Genomic DNA, 15,243 nt, shown 5'->3' on the forward strand with positions numbered 1-15,243 from the left:
TTAATTCTCTGATGAAATTCCAGATGACAATCAATCATGTTTTGTTTATTTATTCCATCAATTGCCTTTAAGACAACTTTCATGTCACTTTGCAACTGGTATTTTCCTATTAATGTTGAGTTACAATCTAAGTTCTACAGGCAAATGAACTCACACAACGTTGTGATCGTATACTCATATTTAATATGCATTTGACTATATTAAAGCCATCATAAATAGGTATATTTATTGTTGTAAATAAAAAACTATTTACATCAGATCATTTTACATTGGAATTATCACGCAATTACACAATATCAACGGCATATTTACTCTGGACATTAAGTCAAGAAATAACAGAGATAAATGTTGAGTAAGAAAAGCAGATATTGTACTGTAGAGTATGATCACACACACACACACACACACACACACACACACACACACACACACACACACACACACACACACACACACACACACACACACACACTCTCTCTCTCTCTCTCTCTCTCTGGGCCCTCTTGGTCTTTTGCCCCCCACCGTGCAGTGTAGACCAACAGTAGGTAATAAAGAAATACAGTAAATTAAAATTAAATTATCCCCATCCAAAATGCTGGTGGTGAGGGTCATTCTGGAAGTTGTAGTCTGGACAGACCTTCTGCACCAGTTTGTAGTCCGTACTGAGGAACGAGATGAAGATACAGATGACCTTAAATGGCTTGGCACAGATCCAGGCAGCATGGGACTGGGTGTGCTCTGAGTAGCAGGTCTGAGAAGGGTCGTACAGGCATGGCTTGGTCTTCTTGGCCCGGTTGGTTCTTTGGTACTCCACTCGGCAGTTGAGGGCCTTCGTTTCCTGCAGGTCCTCACTGGTTGACTGTTCTGGGTTCTGATTCTGGAACTGGAATTCTGGGCCTGGAAGCTGGGGATCCTGGAACTGGAACTCTGGTCTTAGAGGCTTGTGTTCTAGAACCTCCCATTCCACCACTTTGGAGGGGGGGACGATGCTGACGGATATGTTCCCCAGACGGGAGGAGTTGTGGCGGAAGTAGACACTGAAGGTTCCGTTGATGTGGTCCACTATCTTCCCCGTCACCAGGAGGCTGAACTTGACCGTTTTGACGTTCAGGTAAAAGTTGCCCCAGCCAAATCTCTTCTTGGTCTTCATGGGTGTTTTCATGAGCGGTTTGGTTTTGGACTGGTACTGAGACGGGTCCAGGGGGAGGGATAGGTTCTGTGACCACCCGTAGGGACCTATGGAGCTGTATCTGGAGGGCTTGGACTTGGTGGATATCAGCTGGAGGTCTTTGGAGGGGTGCTTGACCTTCCTATAGGCCAGGTTCCCTCCTCCTCCTCCTACTCCTCCTCCTTCCTCCAGTCCTCCATAGGTCTGGGGGATGGAGTCGTAGCGACCCAGGTTCAGATAGTCCAAGGACTTTGTGGCTGCCTCCTCCTGTGCCTAAGAACACATATACATGAGGGATCAGTTGTGTATAGTTCTATACATAGTTCTATTTAAAGACAACAACGGATAATCAATTAATTTAATTATGTTTTCATTCAAGTTGAATGTAATCAGTTTGAGGGGTTCCTTTAGGGCAACACCTTTATCAAATGAGAGTCAAGGAATAGACACATAGGTATTGTCTAAAACTGCATACACAAGCACACAATCATATTCAAACACACTATAAGCAAGCACACTCACATACACAAATAGTCTCTCTCTGTCCCCAACTCCCCCCCCCCTTTCTCTCCCTCTACCTCTCTCTCTTTCTATCGTCATATGCCTCTGGGCCTCATGCAACCTTGATAAAGTTAATTACATATCTGAACATCTATCGATGTTTCTGAAAATATAATACAGTTCTGAGTACATGAGTATTAATGGGTGATTGACATAGACATGATTGAAATGATGGGATGATAGCACCACCAGCTCATATATAGTGGTCCTCTGTGGCTCAGTTAAAAAAAAAAATCATCTTATCAATCCATTATGCACTTAAATGACACTGGAGTACGACTTCTTTGTTTTTCCCCCGAGCCCTTTCGGTCCAGGAGTGTTTTAATTGGTTGGTTGAGTGTAACATGGAGCTGGTGATTATACAGTGGGTTGTGCTGCACTTAGCGTTAGCGCTATACTCAGCCACAACTGAGTGTGAAGTCAGCCCGGCATAGTGTCTTCTGATGCTGTGGCCATCTGTCTCTGCATTTCTCTCTCTCTCACACACACACACACACACACACACACACACACACACACACACACACACACACACACTTTCCACATTTTTAGTGGATTTTTCAAGAGGTTTGAAGTGGTTTTCTCTGACGGCAGATTTCAACAAAGAAGAGAGAGATCATCTGAGGGATGATTATTTATCTAGAAAGACTACCACCTACTGGTGTGTTCCATTAAAACACAGAAACACCAATAACAGTTTCCAGGAATATCATATTTCTAGATTAAGTATAAAACACAGTAAAAGACAAATAAACAGAAAGGCAGACCGGGCGCTTAGTGGCGTAGCACACTAAGGCGCATACCATATCATCACAAGGTCCCTGGTTCGATTCTGGCCATCGACATATCCTGCATGTCATCCCTCCTCTCTCTCACCCATCCTTCCTGTCAATCTCTACTATCTCTATCCCAATAAAAGCAGAAATGCCCTAAAATATTTTTTTTTTTTTTAAAAGAAAGGCAGACCAACTAACCGTCAGACCATCAGACTAACTAACCACCCTTCACCCTCCTGTCTGTAACACACTGTCAAACCAATGTTCTAATCCATAACCAGATTAAGGAACTCAGAGCCCCTCTCTTCATATCCTCTCGTCTCCAATAGCCAGAGAGGAAAGGATCTCAACTCTGCCTCTTGCCTCCAGGCTCTAATTGGCCCCACACTCTGTCAGCCCTGTCTGTGGCTCTGTGGCTCTGTGGAATTGTGTTAGTTGCTTTAGACTGTGCTCCCAGTCACAACGGCAGCTATTGCCATGGAAATGTGGGATGGATGTTAGATTGTACTCTACGGTATGGCTCCAGAACTGAACATTCCTCATTTCATTCTATTCCATTCCATTGAGCCCGTCCTCTGATTTACACCTCCACCAGCCTCCCCTGCTGTACATTTATGGAAGTTGGTTCAAGCACATGCTGGAGCCAGCCACCTGGCTGGGGTTAGGTGAGTCTGGAGGCTAACTAGCTAGCTCACAGTAAGGTTAACAAGCTCCTATTGGTTACAGTATGGAAGCTGTTGCGCAGCGCCCCTTAGCAGAGCAACAAACTACAGATTGTACACCAGCTGTACACCAGTGGAGGTTGGTGGAGGTAGAAATCGGAGGATGGGCTCATTGTAATGCATGGAATAGAATGAGGAATGGTATAAAGCATGTGTTTGATAACACTCCTCATTCTGTTCCATGCATTACAATGAGCCCATCCTCCGATTTCTACCTCCACCGGCCTCAACTGGTACACCCTAAGTATTATGTTTATGTTACATGTTAATTTGCAATATGGGGTTGATTAAACAATAGACAGTCTACTGTCAATGCTCAGGAGGACGATTCGTGCATGCATAAAAAGATCACTGGGCAGGATTTTTATTTTTTTTAATTTTGCAAGGTGCTATACCTTAATGCAGTCTGTAAGGGGGGATCTGGGGGGAGTTTTCCCAAAGCTTCATAGCTTATGTAGTACTTAATTTCTCCTGAAAACCCAACTACAAAGACATGAGGGAATAGCTATTGTAAAATCAATGTTTACATTGTTGAATGAAGTACTTTGTTGGTCTAGGAGAGGCGTGGGCCCCCCAAAATGTGTATGTACTAATGTACTAAGTACTAATGTACTAAGAACTACTGTATGAAGTATTAATGTACGAAGCATTTGGGAAACTGACCCCGGTTCCTTGACTTCTGTGAGGCTTCTTCATTCCTGGTTTATTCAGTGAAATCATGAACTGGCTATTGACTATGGGAACAGTGAGACTAATCTACGTCATTGCCTAAAGCAATGTCCTGAGATCATACAACTGCATTACTAAAACAAAAAGTTGAAATGATTTATCACCATCAGACAGTATGGGGTCCCCATCCACTCTGGGGGTTTCTGGTGAGCGATAATCACCAGCTATACCATCAGCATCCATTTATACAATTTCCAATCTATCCTTCCATAAAGATTAAACAATTTATCAATGATTTCCATCTGTTCCCGAGGAGAGTGGTGGAGGTGGAAATCTGAGGATGAAACGGAATAAGGAATGGTATCAAACACGTGTGGACAGGCTCATTGCAATAGAATGGAATACGGAATGGTATCAATTCCTCGTTCCATTTTATGCATCACAATGAGCCCATCCTCCGACTTCTACCTCCACCAGCCTCCCTTGATCTGTTGCCTATGGCTCGTGGTGGTGTGAGGAGGAGCATGAATACTCTACTGTCATTGATCTGATCACCAGGCTACTCTCTTGTTGTCCTTATAGACATTCTAGGTTATATATGTGCATCTTAAATCTTATCTTGGAGGCAATGTATGCTTTAATAGTTAGTAGTTTAATAGTTTAATAGTTCAAATTTCTGTCTCTGTCTCTGTCTCTCTCTCTCTCTCTCTCTCTCTCTCTCTCTCTCTCTTTCATTAGCACCACAAACAATTAGACAGCCCTCAGCCTACCTTAGCGCGGGAAGACTTTAGAGGGCACACAAAGCAGGACAGGTGCAATTTCAAGTAAATGTTGGCTTCAATTGATTTTAACTACACAGACTTCATTGAAAAACTTCTATTGAAAAAAAGAATCCACACTAAGTATGCTATCATTTAGTTGGCTACTACAGTACAACATTCGTATAATTTATTTCCCTGAACGTTGAGTCGATGGAAATGTCTTACCGTTGGTAGAAGCCATACACTGATGATGGCAAAGTTGAAACACAAAATCCTCATTTCGCCTGTGAAATGACGCTGCGTATGAAAGTCCGGCAAAGAGCGGGACGCTCTTAATCAATCAGTCTGAACTCTGAAACGAATCCTCTTGCAAGTAAACGTACAAAGGAACAATATGTTTAATAAAACATGTCACTTAAAAATCAAATTTTTACTTCAGCATACATCCCGCACTTGTCAGGTCGTCTAATCGATCAACATGTGAACAGGAGGAACTGGGAGACAGGCGAATGTTTGAGAAATTATACCTAGTGGAGCCTCTCTCTCTCTCTCTCTCTCTCTCTCTCTCTCTCTCTCTCTCTCTCTCTCTCTCTCTCTCTCTCTCTCTCTTTCTCCCTCCCCTGTGCCATATACAGATACACCTCCTTATTAGTTTCTCATTTGCATAATGAGGCTAAATTGATTAACATAGTTTTACAAACTGTTTTTCCATTTTTGCTCAATGTAATAATTTGGGGGGAATTTAACACACACACACACACACACACACACACACACACACGCACACACACACACACACACACACACACACACACACACACACACACACGCGCGTGCGGTTGCATTGTGTGAGTTATGTCATCATGAAGATGACGACCCTCTCATCCTTCCACCAGACCCCATGACTCATCCCAGAGACGTGACACTTTAAGCGGGCACAAATTGACAGCCAGCCCCGCTGTCCCTGGTTCAGTCACAGACCTAGGTTGACAGACACTATGACAAGTACGCCTACGTTCTTTTTACGGAACATATATATATTTGGCAACCATTAGGAGGCCTACAAGTGGGGCGGTACAGTTGTGGCGTTGAATATGCACTGATACAAACACATCCTAATAGCTGTAGCGGGTATAGGGGTCTAAGTACTGTTCATAATTAATTACTTGGAATTATAAATGTGGTTAACAATTAATACTGTAATTACCTGAGGGAACCACTAACAATTTTGAGCAGAGATTCTTAAATTAAACTCTGGATTTTTTTATTTTACAGAATAATTGCTTCAACAGTCAATAATATGAAGGGTATTTGATGTTTATCAAATATCTTAGTAAGTTATTTAATTGTTCATAGAGCCAGCATTTGTTAAAGCAAGAGAAACAACACTTCTTTATAAAGATGCAAATTTGTGACTATGCTAAGAAACACACACAGAATTTGCAAAGATGAATAAAGGTGACTTTCATAATTGTAATGGTTTGGAGAAACATTGCAATGCCATAATAGTTCAAGGAGGACGAAAGCGATTGTTGTCAATATTTAGAGAATTGATCAGATTCCAAGGCTTGAGTCCTGGATGTTTTCAGTCGCATAGCTGGTTGTGCTGACGGTACCTTGGTTGGGTCTCTTCTTGGTAAAGAGCAAGCTTTGTTCGTCTCCAGTTGTGCAGAGCTGGTCACTCATCCTGGAAGGGATAGTCTCAGGATAGAGTAAAGGCAGAGCCTCTTCAAAAGCTCCCAAAGTTCCAAAACGTCAAAGACCACAGAAAAGCCCCCATTTTAGTTGAGCCAAAGATCTTTTATGCCTTTCTCCTGCCAGGCCTGTTGCTGGTCCCAGCCGCAATCACCTCTTCTTCAAGACCTGGCTGCAGTGAAATGCAGATAGTCCAGAAATAAAGATATCATTCCTAAAATGTTCTCATAGGCATATGCACATCTGTAATTATTGCCAAAGTCTTTCTTTCATATTTTAGAAGACATTGATATCAAAGAATACATGATTACAATATAATGCATTGTTGCAAGATTTGTAATATCACAATTAGGATAAAGATAAGTAAATTGCAAGGACTAAACACACTATTCCAAATACACTCACAGGTAATACATGGCATTTCTAATATGTTTAAAAAATGATCAAGGTCAATCATGTGCAGAGATCCCTTTGTTGAGTATGAGTGCCTTCTCTGAATGTCCCTTCTTTCACACCTTCCTTAGGATGTGGGGGTGGTGTTAGCCATTTGCACATTCTGATGCAAAGTCAGATTTTTTATCACTATTTTTCACTTGATCTCGTACAGGGTAACACGCTGAGCGGCGCAGTGAGATATTCACCACTTTGACCACTGCGTGTCGTTCTAATGCTGCTTTATGAAAACAAGTTGTGCCATTGGGATTTAGCCTACATGTATGAGTTGCGTAGCCTACACGAATACCTAATACCAGATATCTTGCGCTTTGCAAGTTTATGATTACCAATGTAACTTGTAACTGGGTAATAAATGAGTCTGAAATATGGTTAGGATTAGGCGGCCGAAAAAAAAAATCTGATTCAGTGGTGTGGATGTGGCTACGTTTTCTTACTGCGCACGCGCAAGTCTCAGCGGTCTAGTCTGAACCTCTATGATAGAGCCTACATAACATATGAGATCGATTTTCTCCTTTTTCACGGAATGCATTTTATGGGCAACCATAACGTGATCTCCCAGACATAATTTGAACAAATCAAATTGTTGGTTTGTAGCTTTATGACTCGATACATTGGCAAACGAGGAAGTAGTTTGAATATGTCCCATCATACATTGCGCGTATATATTGAGTATATCATGTATGATCAACAAATGTTCAACGATCAAATGATCAACGAAAGTTTTTTGTTCTTGATGTGTTAAAAACCGATTAAACCGATCACGCACGAATGGGGATAGAATCGAAATATAAACGCGACCGGGAATGACGTTATATTTAATGCACTCGGGTCCGTTCTCTTCAGTCGGTAGTACACTCTGGTTTCTCTTCAGATCGCATAAATCTTTCGCCTTTTACTAAAGATTTCCGTGGAGAGGAACATTATGAGTATCAACTAATTTTTTGATGCCCTGCCTTACGGCGGGGCTTCCTAAACTGTGAAAAATAGAAATACGTTAATTCGGTGTGTCTATTCAGGGTACGCAATGTATTTGTATAAGCGACCCGCCCTTCTCCCATGCTCAGCTCTCACGTTTTCCGCGTGGTTGCAATTTGCACCAGCACCGCACGGTTACAAATGTGGGATTTGTATGCGATTATGTGATAGTGAACACACAAACCAGTGAATATGAAATACAAAAATATAGAACTTTATTTCTAACTGTGATCCAATGTTATGTTTGCATAATGATAATCCTTCGCAAGTCCACAAAAATGATTGTATTTTATAGTTGCAAGATTCTGAAAGGGATTTAACCGTAGCAACATGTCAATATTTGCTGTAAAATGAGAAAGTTTGCTCTTCTTGGTGCATCATTACTTGATATGAGGACTCAGACAGTTGACATTTCACAAGAAAATCAGGTTAACTAATAAGTGAATGAAGCAAAAGACTTGTCCTTGTAAAATCAATGATGCATATTATTGCTCTACGGAGATCCCCCACGGCACGCGGTTTCTCTGACAAGGATTATAAAGGACAGGCACATGCAGAAAGCCCCCCTTCAACCTTTACATTAGAGGAGAGAGAAATAGAGCACTAGACTACAGTATATATTTCTGCTCCACAATGTACACATGAAAACATTTCGATCCAAATGAAATTAAAAAACTCTTGAGGGCCAGCATTTTTTCAGCAACACACAGAAACATGTAAGCTAAGTAGAAAGCAATACAGATACATTTTCCTCCAAACAGATTTAGGCACTACAAAAAGCAAGTCAGACAATGTTATAATCAGCAATAATAATAATAATTTAAAAAAAACCTATGACTTGTGAATGCTGTATATGTTTTCTATTTTTCCAGTTTTGTTGGCATTGATAAAGTGACAAAAGCATTTAAACTATTAAGTCTTACTCATAGTGTTCTCCTTCACATGCTCTTGCTCTGGCGTCACACAAGTGGAGGCTGGTGGAGGTAGAAATCGGAGGATGAGCTCATTGTACTGCATGGAATGGAATGAGGAATGGTATCAAACACACACGTTTGTTACCATTCCCCATTCCTTTCCATGCATTACAATGATCCCGTCCTCCGATTACTCCCTCCACCAGCCTCCCCTGCGTCACAGATGTCTTTGTCCATCTCAGGTTCCACGGCCAGCTGACCCAGTTCAGCTTCAGCAGGGAGGGATGGGGTCCGGTTACACTCAACACCCTTCCCCTCTTTTATAGCCCCACCACCCCTTGCCAAAGCACCTCACACTCTCTCTTACAGCCCCTCAGACAGACGTAGTGCCTATGAAACACCAGCCTAATGGCAGTGGTGGTTGAGTGGGGAGCCATGGAAACACAGGTACCGGGAGTGAACTGAATTGGGGTTAAAATACTTTAATTTTAGCATTCAATTTCCCTCTGGACCCACTAGGATTCCCCATTACATTTCCACCACTGCCTGATGGTCATGTTGCTCATGGGGGGAACTATAAAGGCTTGACGCAAAATTGTAACCCATATTGTGGTTTCCAGTGTACAATGACCAATGAACATTGTGTGACAATTAAAGTTCAGGCATTGTGACTGCCAATAGCCCCTGGTCCTAGCATAGATTACTTTTTCTTATGATGACTGATGGATAGATGATTCACTTACTTAGACAAATGTATTTGTTGTAAGTCACTTTGGATAAAGGCTTCTGCTAAATGCCATAAATGTAAATGTAATATAAATGTAAAGTGCAAGTACAGTATATGAAACAGGGAAGGCTGGTGGAAGTAGAAATCGGAGGACGGGCTCATTGTAATATATGGAATGGAATGAGGCAAGGTATCCAACACATGTGATTGATACCATCCCTCATTCCGTTCCATGCATTGAGCCGCCCCTCCTCCGATTTCTACCACCACCAGCCTCCTCTGATATCAGATGTTGTGTGCATTCCAGGTCTTGGGTTTGGTTGGTGAGTTGTGGTACTGGTCCAGGTGACCGCGTGGTGTGACCGTAGTTCTGTGGTTGTGGTTGTGATGTGGTCAGATTCCGATCTCCTCAAGCAGGTTGGCGGGGAAGAAGCCAAGTTTGCGTCCTGTGCTGACCTTCATGTAGCCAGCCTTCTCGTCTCCTTTCTTGACCACAATCTGCAACAACACAGAGAGAAGATGGAGGAATGGTTAAAGATTACTCTCTCTCTCTCTCTTTCTCTCAATCTCTCACTCACACACATACACACACACACACACACACATTAGCCTTGATTATCTCACACAGCACACACCTAGGGCACAGACACACATAGCGCGCGCGCACACACACACACACACACACACACACACACACACACACACACACACACACACACACACACACACACACACACATACACACACACACACACACACACACACACACACACACACACACACTTACTTGATCTTTCTTCAGTGTGATCTGTCCCATCTCTCTGTTTCCCACAAAGGAGCGTTTCACCCTGAACGTCCTCTCTCCTGCGCGCACTCTGATGATGTAATCGGTGGGCAGGTAGCCCGTCTTCTCCCCAATCTTCCCCTGAGGCAAAGGCAAAGGCTCAGTCAGGATAGGTTAAAAATATGGGATACAGTGCTCTCCATAAGTATTGGAAAGCGGAAGCATTTTGACTTTTAGCTCTATACTTCAACAATTAAAGATGAGAATCTCTACTTTAACCCCATAGCAATTGTTTGATTTCAAATCCAAACTGTTGGAGTATAGAGCTAAAAGAAGACAAAATGCTTCTTCTTTCCAATACTTATGGAGGGCACTGTATTACACCTACACTCAGAAGCATTTTCAAAGGACAGTCTGCATTGAAAGTGGGATTAACTGTAGTCCAGGAGGTGGCTTAATTTGTGTCTGGGTGAAATCACCCCAATGTGAAGTGGAAGACAGAACTCAGCTAATAGTAAAAGTGTGCTTGTTGTGTATGTTGTCAGCGTGCTTGATAGTGTTTTAAAGAGAAACCTACCCTCCACCATTCCTCATTGGCGTCATCAATGATTGTGATTCGATCACCAGGACTGAAACATACACATTTTATTTCATATTAGTCATTTGGTCACACAAACATGTGTTGGTATGCTATTTGTTCCCATCACAACAATTGTAGCCTGTTCCCATGAAACGTATGGCTGTAAAGATGGAAGGACAGTAGACAGTACTCATACAACATGAGGAGGTAAACTCACTGGACATCTGAAGGTTGGAATTTAAACTAGAATAAATAACTGATTAATCGATACAGGCAGTGATGGGAAATTATGTATCTAGATACATGTATACTGTATGTTTATGTGTCTTAAGTTTTTGGGAGGGGGGGTGGTAGATCAGCTTTGAAAAAAATCTAATTTTAGTTCAATTTGATACCATTGCTTGCATCATTTCTAGTCCCTTTTTCCCTGCCCTAATGAAAAAAAAATATATATATTTTTTGCGCAGCCACCACCCCCCCCTCATCAGAGGACCATCTAGTAGGTACTTATTTATGTTATTATTGTTTATTTTTATATAGATTTGTTGTCATTACAATATTGTAGGGTAAAGCACCTCCAGTTTTTTAAATAGACTGGGTCTTTATTCTGACCACCTGGATCCTGTTTCAGTAATAGCAAGATCCATTTTTGTAGGAATAGTTCAAATTAAAAAAATATATAATAAAAAGGGACTAGAAATGATGCAAGCAATGCTATCTGATAGAAATTAAATTATACTAATCTACTAATTTCAAAGCTGATCTACTCCTTAAAGAAACAAATTCAACAACAACAACAACAACAACAACAACAACTCACTGGAAGTCCAGATCGTCTTTCTCGATGGCCTTGAAGCGGTACAGGGCTAGGTAGTAATGAGACTGAGAGAAGTTCTGATTCTGCTTCTTATTCTGCAATGGATGAACAGATACTGATGTTTACTTCTCACAATGACTTTGACTATGCCTTATAAATATTGGAACCCGCTGAAATGCCTACAACCTTGCTTACTTCGAAATCGGGAGGCTGGTGGAGGTAGAAATCAGAGGATGGGCTCATTGTAATACATGGAACACAATGTGTTTGATACCATTCCTCATTCCATTCCATGCATTACAATGAGCCTTCCTCCGATTTCTACCTCCACGAGCCTCCCCTGTTCTAAATAACTCATAATCTACTAGGGATTGTCAGTGTCAGTGCGTGCTGGACAGTGGGCGTCTCTTACCTTATCATCTGCTTTGTCAGCTTTGTCTCCCTTCTTGTCTCCCTTTTTGTCTCCCTCTGGCTTTCCTATGAAGACAACAGACATGGTACTTCACATCAGGGTAGGACTTTTACTTATTTTTACAAGGGCTTTTTTGCCCCTGTCAACTGACTTTCGGGGCCATTTTGAAAGGTTTCCAGGTACTGTCTCTCACCAGGGGAGGCTGGTGGAGGTAGAAATCAGAGGACGGGCTCATTGTAATGCATGGAACAGAATGGAACAGAACAGAACGGAAGCCAGCCCATCCTCTGAGTTCTACCTTCACCAGCCTCTACTGATGCAAACATAACTGCTGTCACATGCTTCAATATGGACGATCTTCCTGGGTACCTTCTCCTTCCTCATCCTGTTTAGGTTGTTCATCCTCTTCCTCCATCATCATCATCATCATCTGGAGAGAAATAACGTAAAAGTTAAGATACAGTTAAGATGCAGTTTAAAATAACCCTTGTTTGCTGATAATTGTGTGTTGTTATTATGACTGATGATTATTCATTTGTCATTTTGTTCGTGTCCCATGATGCTTCACTCACATTCTTCTTGTCCTCTGACCCCTTCTTGCGCTCCTTGTTCGCCATGACGACCCCAACCCTCAGGGTGTCAAACACAGGGTCACTGCGGTTGGAGTTGGCTGGGCAGAGGGGAGACAGGCGAGGGAACAGACATTCATAACATACTCAATTTTTCAAAATCAAGAGATGTACAATTAGGGAGAGAGAGGGAGTTGATATTGTATATATCCATTAATTACTCCTGTTAAACCCTATTTTCCCCATAGAAATATGATCAGAATGACTCGTTTGATAGCTCACGTACTGAAGACACGATCATTGAGTTGGGGAGATACTTACGATCCGGCTGATCACTGCTGTAGAGGGGGGAGCTATAGGCTCGTCTGAAACCTGGAGGCTGAGGAGGGACATGAAGATAACGTTATGTTAAACACAGAAGAATTACTGCAATTGATAATAATGTAAGAATATGGAGCTTTTTAAGGGGTTTGAATTTAAAATGTCTTACAATTTTGCCGAAGCACCTCTGAAACTCAACATAGGACTGGCACTGGTGGTGGATGTTGGTCTTGCAGTTTTTGCACCTCAACGCAAACTTGTTGTTGACTGAAAGGTTGGTAAAAAAAAAGAAAAAAAAAAGAGTATTACTATAGTACAGTATGATTCAGCTTAAAATCTCTGAATTCCAAACCAAGCTCTTGCCCAATTGGCACTTCAGTAGATCTAAGAAGATAGGGTAGGTGTCCCTCAGTGGAGGCTGGTGTAGGTAGAAATCTGAGGATGCTCATTGTAATGCATGGAATGGAAGGAGGAATGGTTTTAAACACACGTGTTTGATACCATTCCTGTGTGTTTGATACCATTCCTTATTCCATTCTATGCATTACAATGAGCCCCTCCTCTGATGTCTACCTCCACCAGCCTCCCCTGGATTCAGGGTGTAAAAACAAGGCCGCAGCCACTGTGAGTGTCAGTAGAGTTGAACTTACGGACTATCATACGAGCACAGACGTCGCAGAACTTGGGGGTCTTGCAGTAGTGATCCTTGAACTTGTGCGGTTTGTCGTTGACCATCATAACCGGCTCTGGGATTGGCTCAGGTTCTGGCTCCACCTCCATCTCCTCATCATAGATGAAGTAGACCTGCAAAGAGAAGAGCCATGGATCATGATCAATATCAGTGATCAGTATTCAAACATTGCCCAGTTCTCAATACTTATAAGATTAGCTTATTTTCCTCTCTCTAGTGAGTCCCAATTGCCACTGATTGTATATGTATGTATTAATTTCCATTTTTTGCTATTTACTGTATCTTATATACACTATTTTAAAAGTTCTAGTACCCTTTTGGGTTCTTCAAAGGGTTCCTCTACAGGGACAAATGAGGAACCCTTTTTTCTAAGAGTGTACAGAGAATAAGTGGTGAATCTCTGATTTAGCGGAGGGGGAATGCCCAGTGAGTTTATCCCTGGGTGTCACTTACTGTGGAATAGAAATAGCAAAGCATTAAGCCTCTCTGATATTCAACTAATTTATGTGCTGCTGTATTCTGGTCGAGCATCCCAGTTGGTTGCTATTTTAAATGTTCTGAGGGACAATGTTACTAACGGTGTCAGACTGATGTTGACATGGTACTCACAGTATTGTCTTCCTCCTTCACCACATTCTCAGGTTCTGGTGGGTTGTCATGGATATCCACAGAATGCTTGTCCTCCAGCCTAACAAACAAACAATCAAAGATTATTAAAATAACTTGTCAATCAAGGCTATAGTATCTGAAAACATGTCTTTCTTTCTTTCTTTCTTTCTTTCTTTCTTTCTTCTCATTTTTGAGAGTGAACATTATTGTTGTATGGTGTCTGAGTAGCAATGTCAAAATATGAACTTAAATTCATTAAAATTATTCAATTATTATGAGTGATAAGCTTTGTCTCTCAATGGTCTTGGTCTAGAACTTCAGAGAACCGTCATGACTGAACTATGTCACAGTGTCTGTACATGTTGTGTGTTTGATTTTAGCAGCACTCACTGATCATACTGAGCCATGGTGTGGTGTGTTAGCCCGCAATCTGGTCCTACAGTGCTTCCTGGGAACAGAAGACAGTTTAGGCAACAGAAACACTTGTCTCAGTCAGGGGAGGCTGGTGGAGGTAGAAATTGTAGGACGGACTCATTGTAATGCATGGAATGGAATGAGGGATAGTATCAAAAGCATGTGTTTTATACCTTTCTACATTCCATTCCCTGCATTACAATGAGCCGTCCTCTAATTTCTACCTCCATCAACCTCTACTGGTCTCAGTATATCTCTGTAGCAGTTCAATGTCGCACTTGACACAAACGTGTCACCGTCTATGACACTTATGGAACCTTGGTCACAGGTATGGGAGGTTTAAAATGATTAGCAAAACAACAGGCATCCGCAAGATGATTTACTTCCAACACACACACACTTGCACAGACACACTCCAAAATACACACGTCCACTCTACTATTCTTGGGAAGCGTAACTCAATCTCATCATGGCTAAATTTGGGTTTCTTGCCAGGCAGAAGTTGAGCTGAGAAAGACTGGAGAAATAACAACAATGTAAAACAAAAACCTCTGTATGGATTTTACATTTCAGTCCCCTCACAATTTAGCAAAGAAACATTTCTTTATCTCCTAATATAAAG

The 15,243-nt window shown here is 41.7% G+C and overlaps 2 protein-coding genes across 2 annotated transcripts; both read right to left on the reverse strand.

Moving 5' to 3' along the window:
• Positions 1-34: 34 nt before the first annotated feature.
• Positions 35-5,118, reverse strand: LOC310807964 (neurexophilin-2-like). Its single transcript, XM_083674640.1, has 2 exons — positions 4,883-5,118; positions 35-1,441 (listed from the first exon to the last, which is right to left on the reverse strand). The coding sequence occupies exons 1-2, from the start codon at positions 4,934-4,936 to the stop codon at positions 578-580; spliced, it is 918 nt and encodes a 305-aa protein (XP_083530766.1). The 5' UTR covers positions 4,937-5,118; the 3' UTR covers positions 35-577.
• Positions 5,119-9,682: 4,564 nt separating this feature from the next.
• Positions 9,683-14,625, reverse strand: stac3 (SH3 and cysteine rich domain 3). Its single transcript, XM_083674652.1, has 12 exons — positions 14,598-14,625; positions 14,208-14,286; positions 13,558-13,711; positions 13,077-13,174; positions 12,908-12,965; positions 12,590-12,687; positions 12,387-12,447; positions 12,018-12,082; positions 11,609-11,700; positions 10,786-10,837; positions 10,212-10,349; positions 9,683-9,922 (listed from the first exon to the last, which is right to left on the reverse strand). Exons 1-12 carry the CDS (start codon positions 14,612-14,614, stop codon positions 9,818-9,820), a joined length of 1,017 nt encoding a protein of 338 aa, XP_083530778.1. The 5' UTR covers positions 14,615-14,625; the 3' UTR covers positions 9,683-9,817.
• Between the last annotated feature and the right edge of the window lie 618 nt (positions 14,626-15,243).

This window comes from Argentina silus, assembly GCF_951799395.1.
Source record: "Argentina silus genome assembly, chromosome: 8".
NCBI lineage: Eukaryota > Metazoa > Chordata > Actinopteri > Argentiniformes > Argentinidae > Argentina > Argentina silus.

What these genes read in the sequence shown, in the direction of transcription:
- LOC310807964 (XM_083674640.1), bottom strand. Translation starts at nt 4,936, where the DNA reads ATGAGGATTTTGTGTTTCAACTTTGCCATCATCAGTGTATGGCTTCTA. An exon ending in GTGTATGGCTTCTACCAACG is followed by an intron (nt 1,442 to 4,882) that starts GTAAGACATTTC and finishes ATGTGTTCTTAG; the next exon opens with GCACAGGAGGAGGCAGCCAC.
- stac3 (XM_083674652.1), bottom strand. An exon ending in AGAGGTGCTTCGGCAAAATT is followed by an intron (nt 12,966 to 13,076) that starts GTAAGACATTTT and finishes GTCCCTCCTCAG; the next exon opens with CCTCCAGGTTTCAGACGAGC. An exon ending in CAGCAGTGATCAGCCGGATC is followed by an intron (nt 12,688 to 12,907) that starts GTAAGTATCTCC and finishes CCCTCTGCCCAG; the next exon opens with CCAACTCCAACCGCAGTGAC.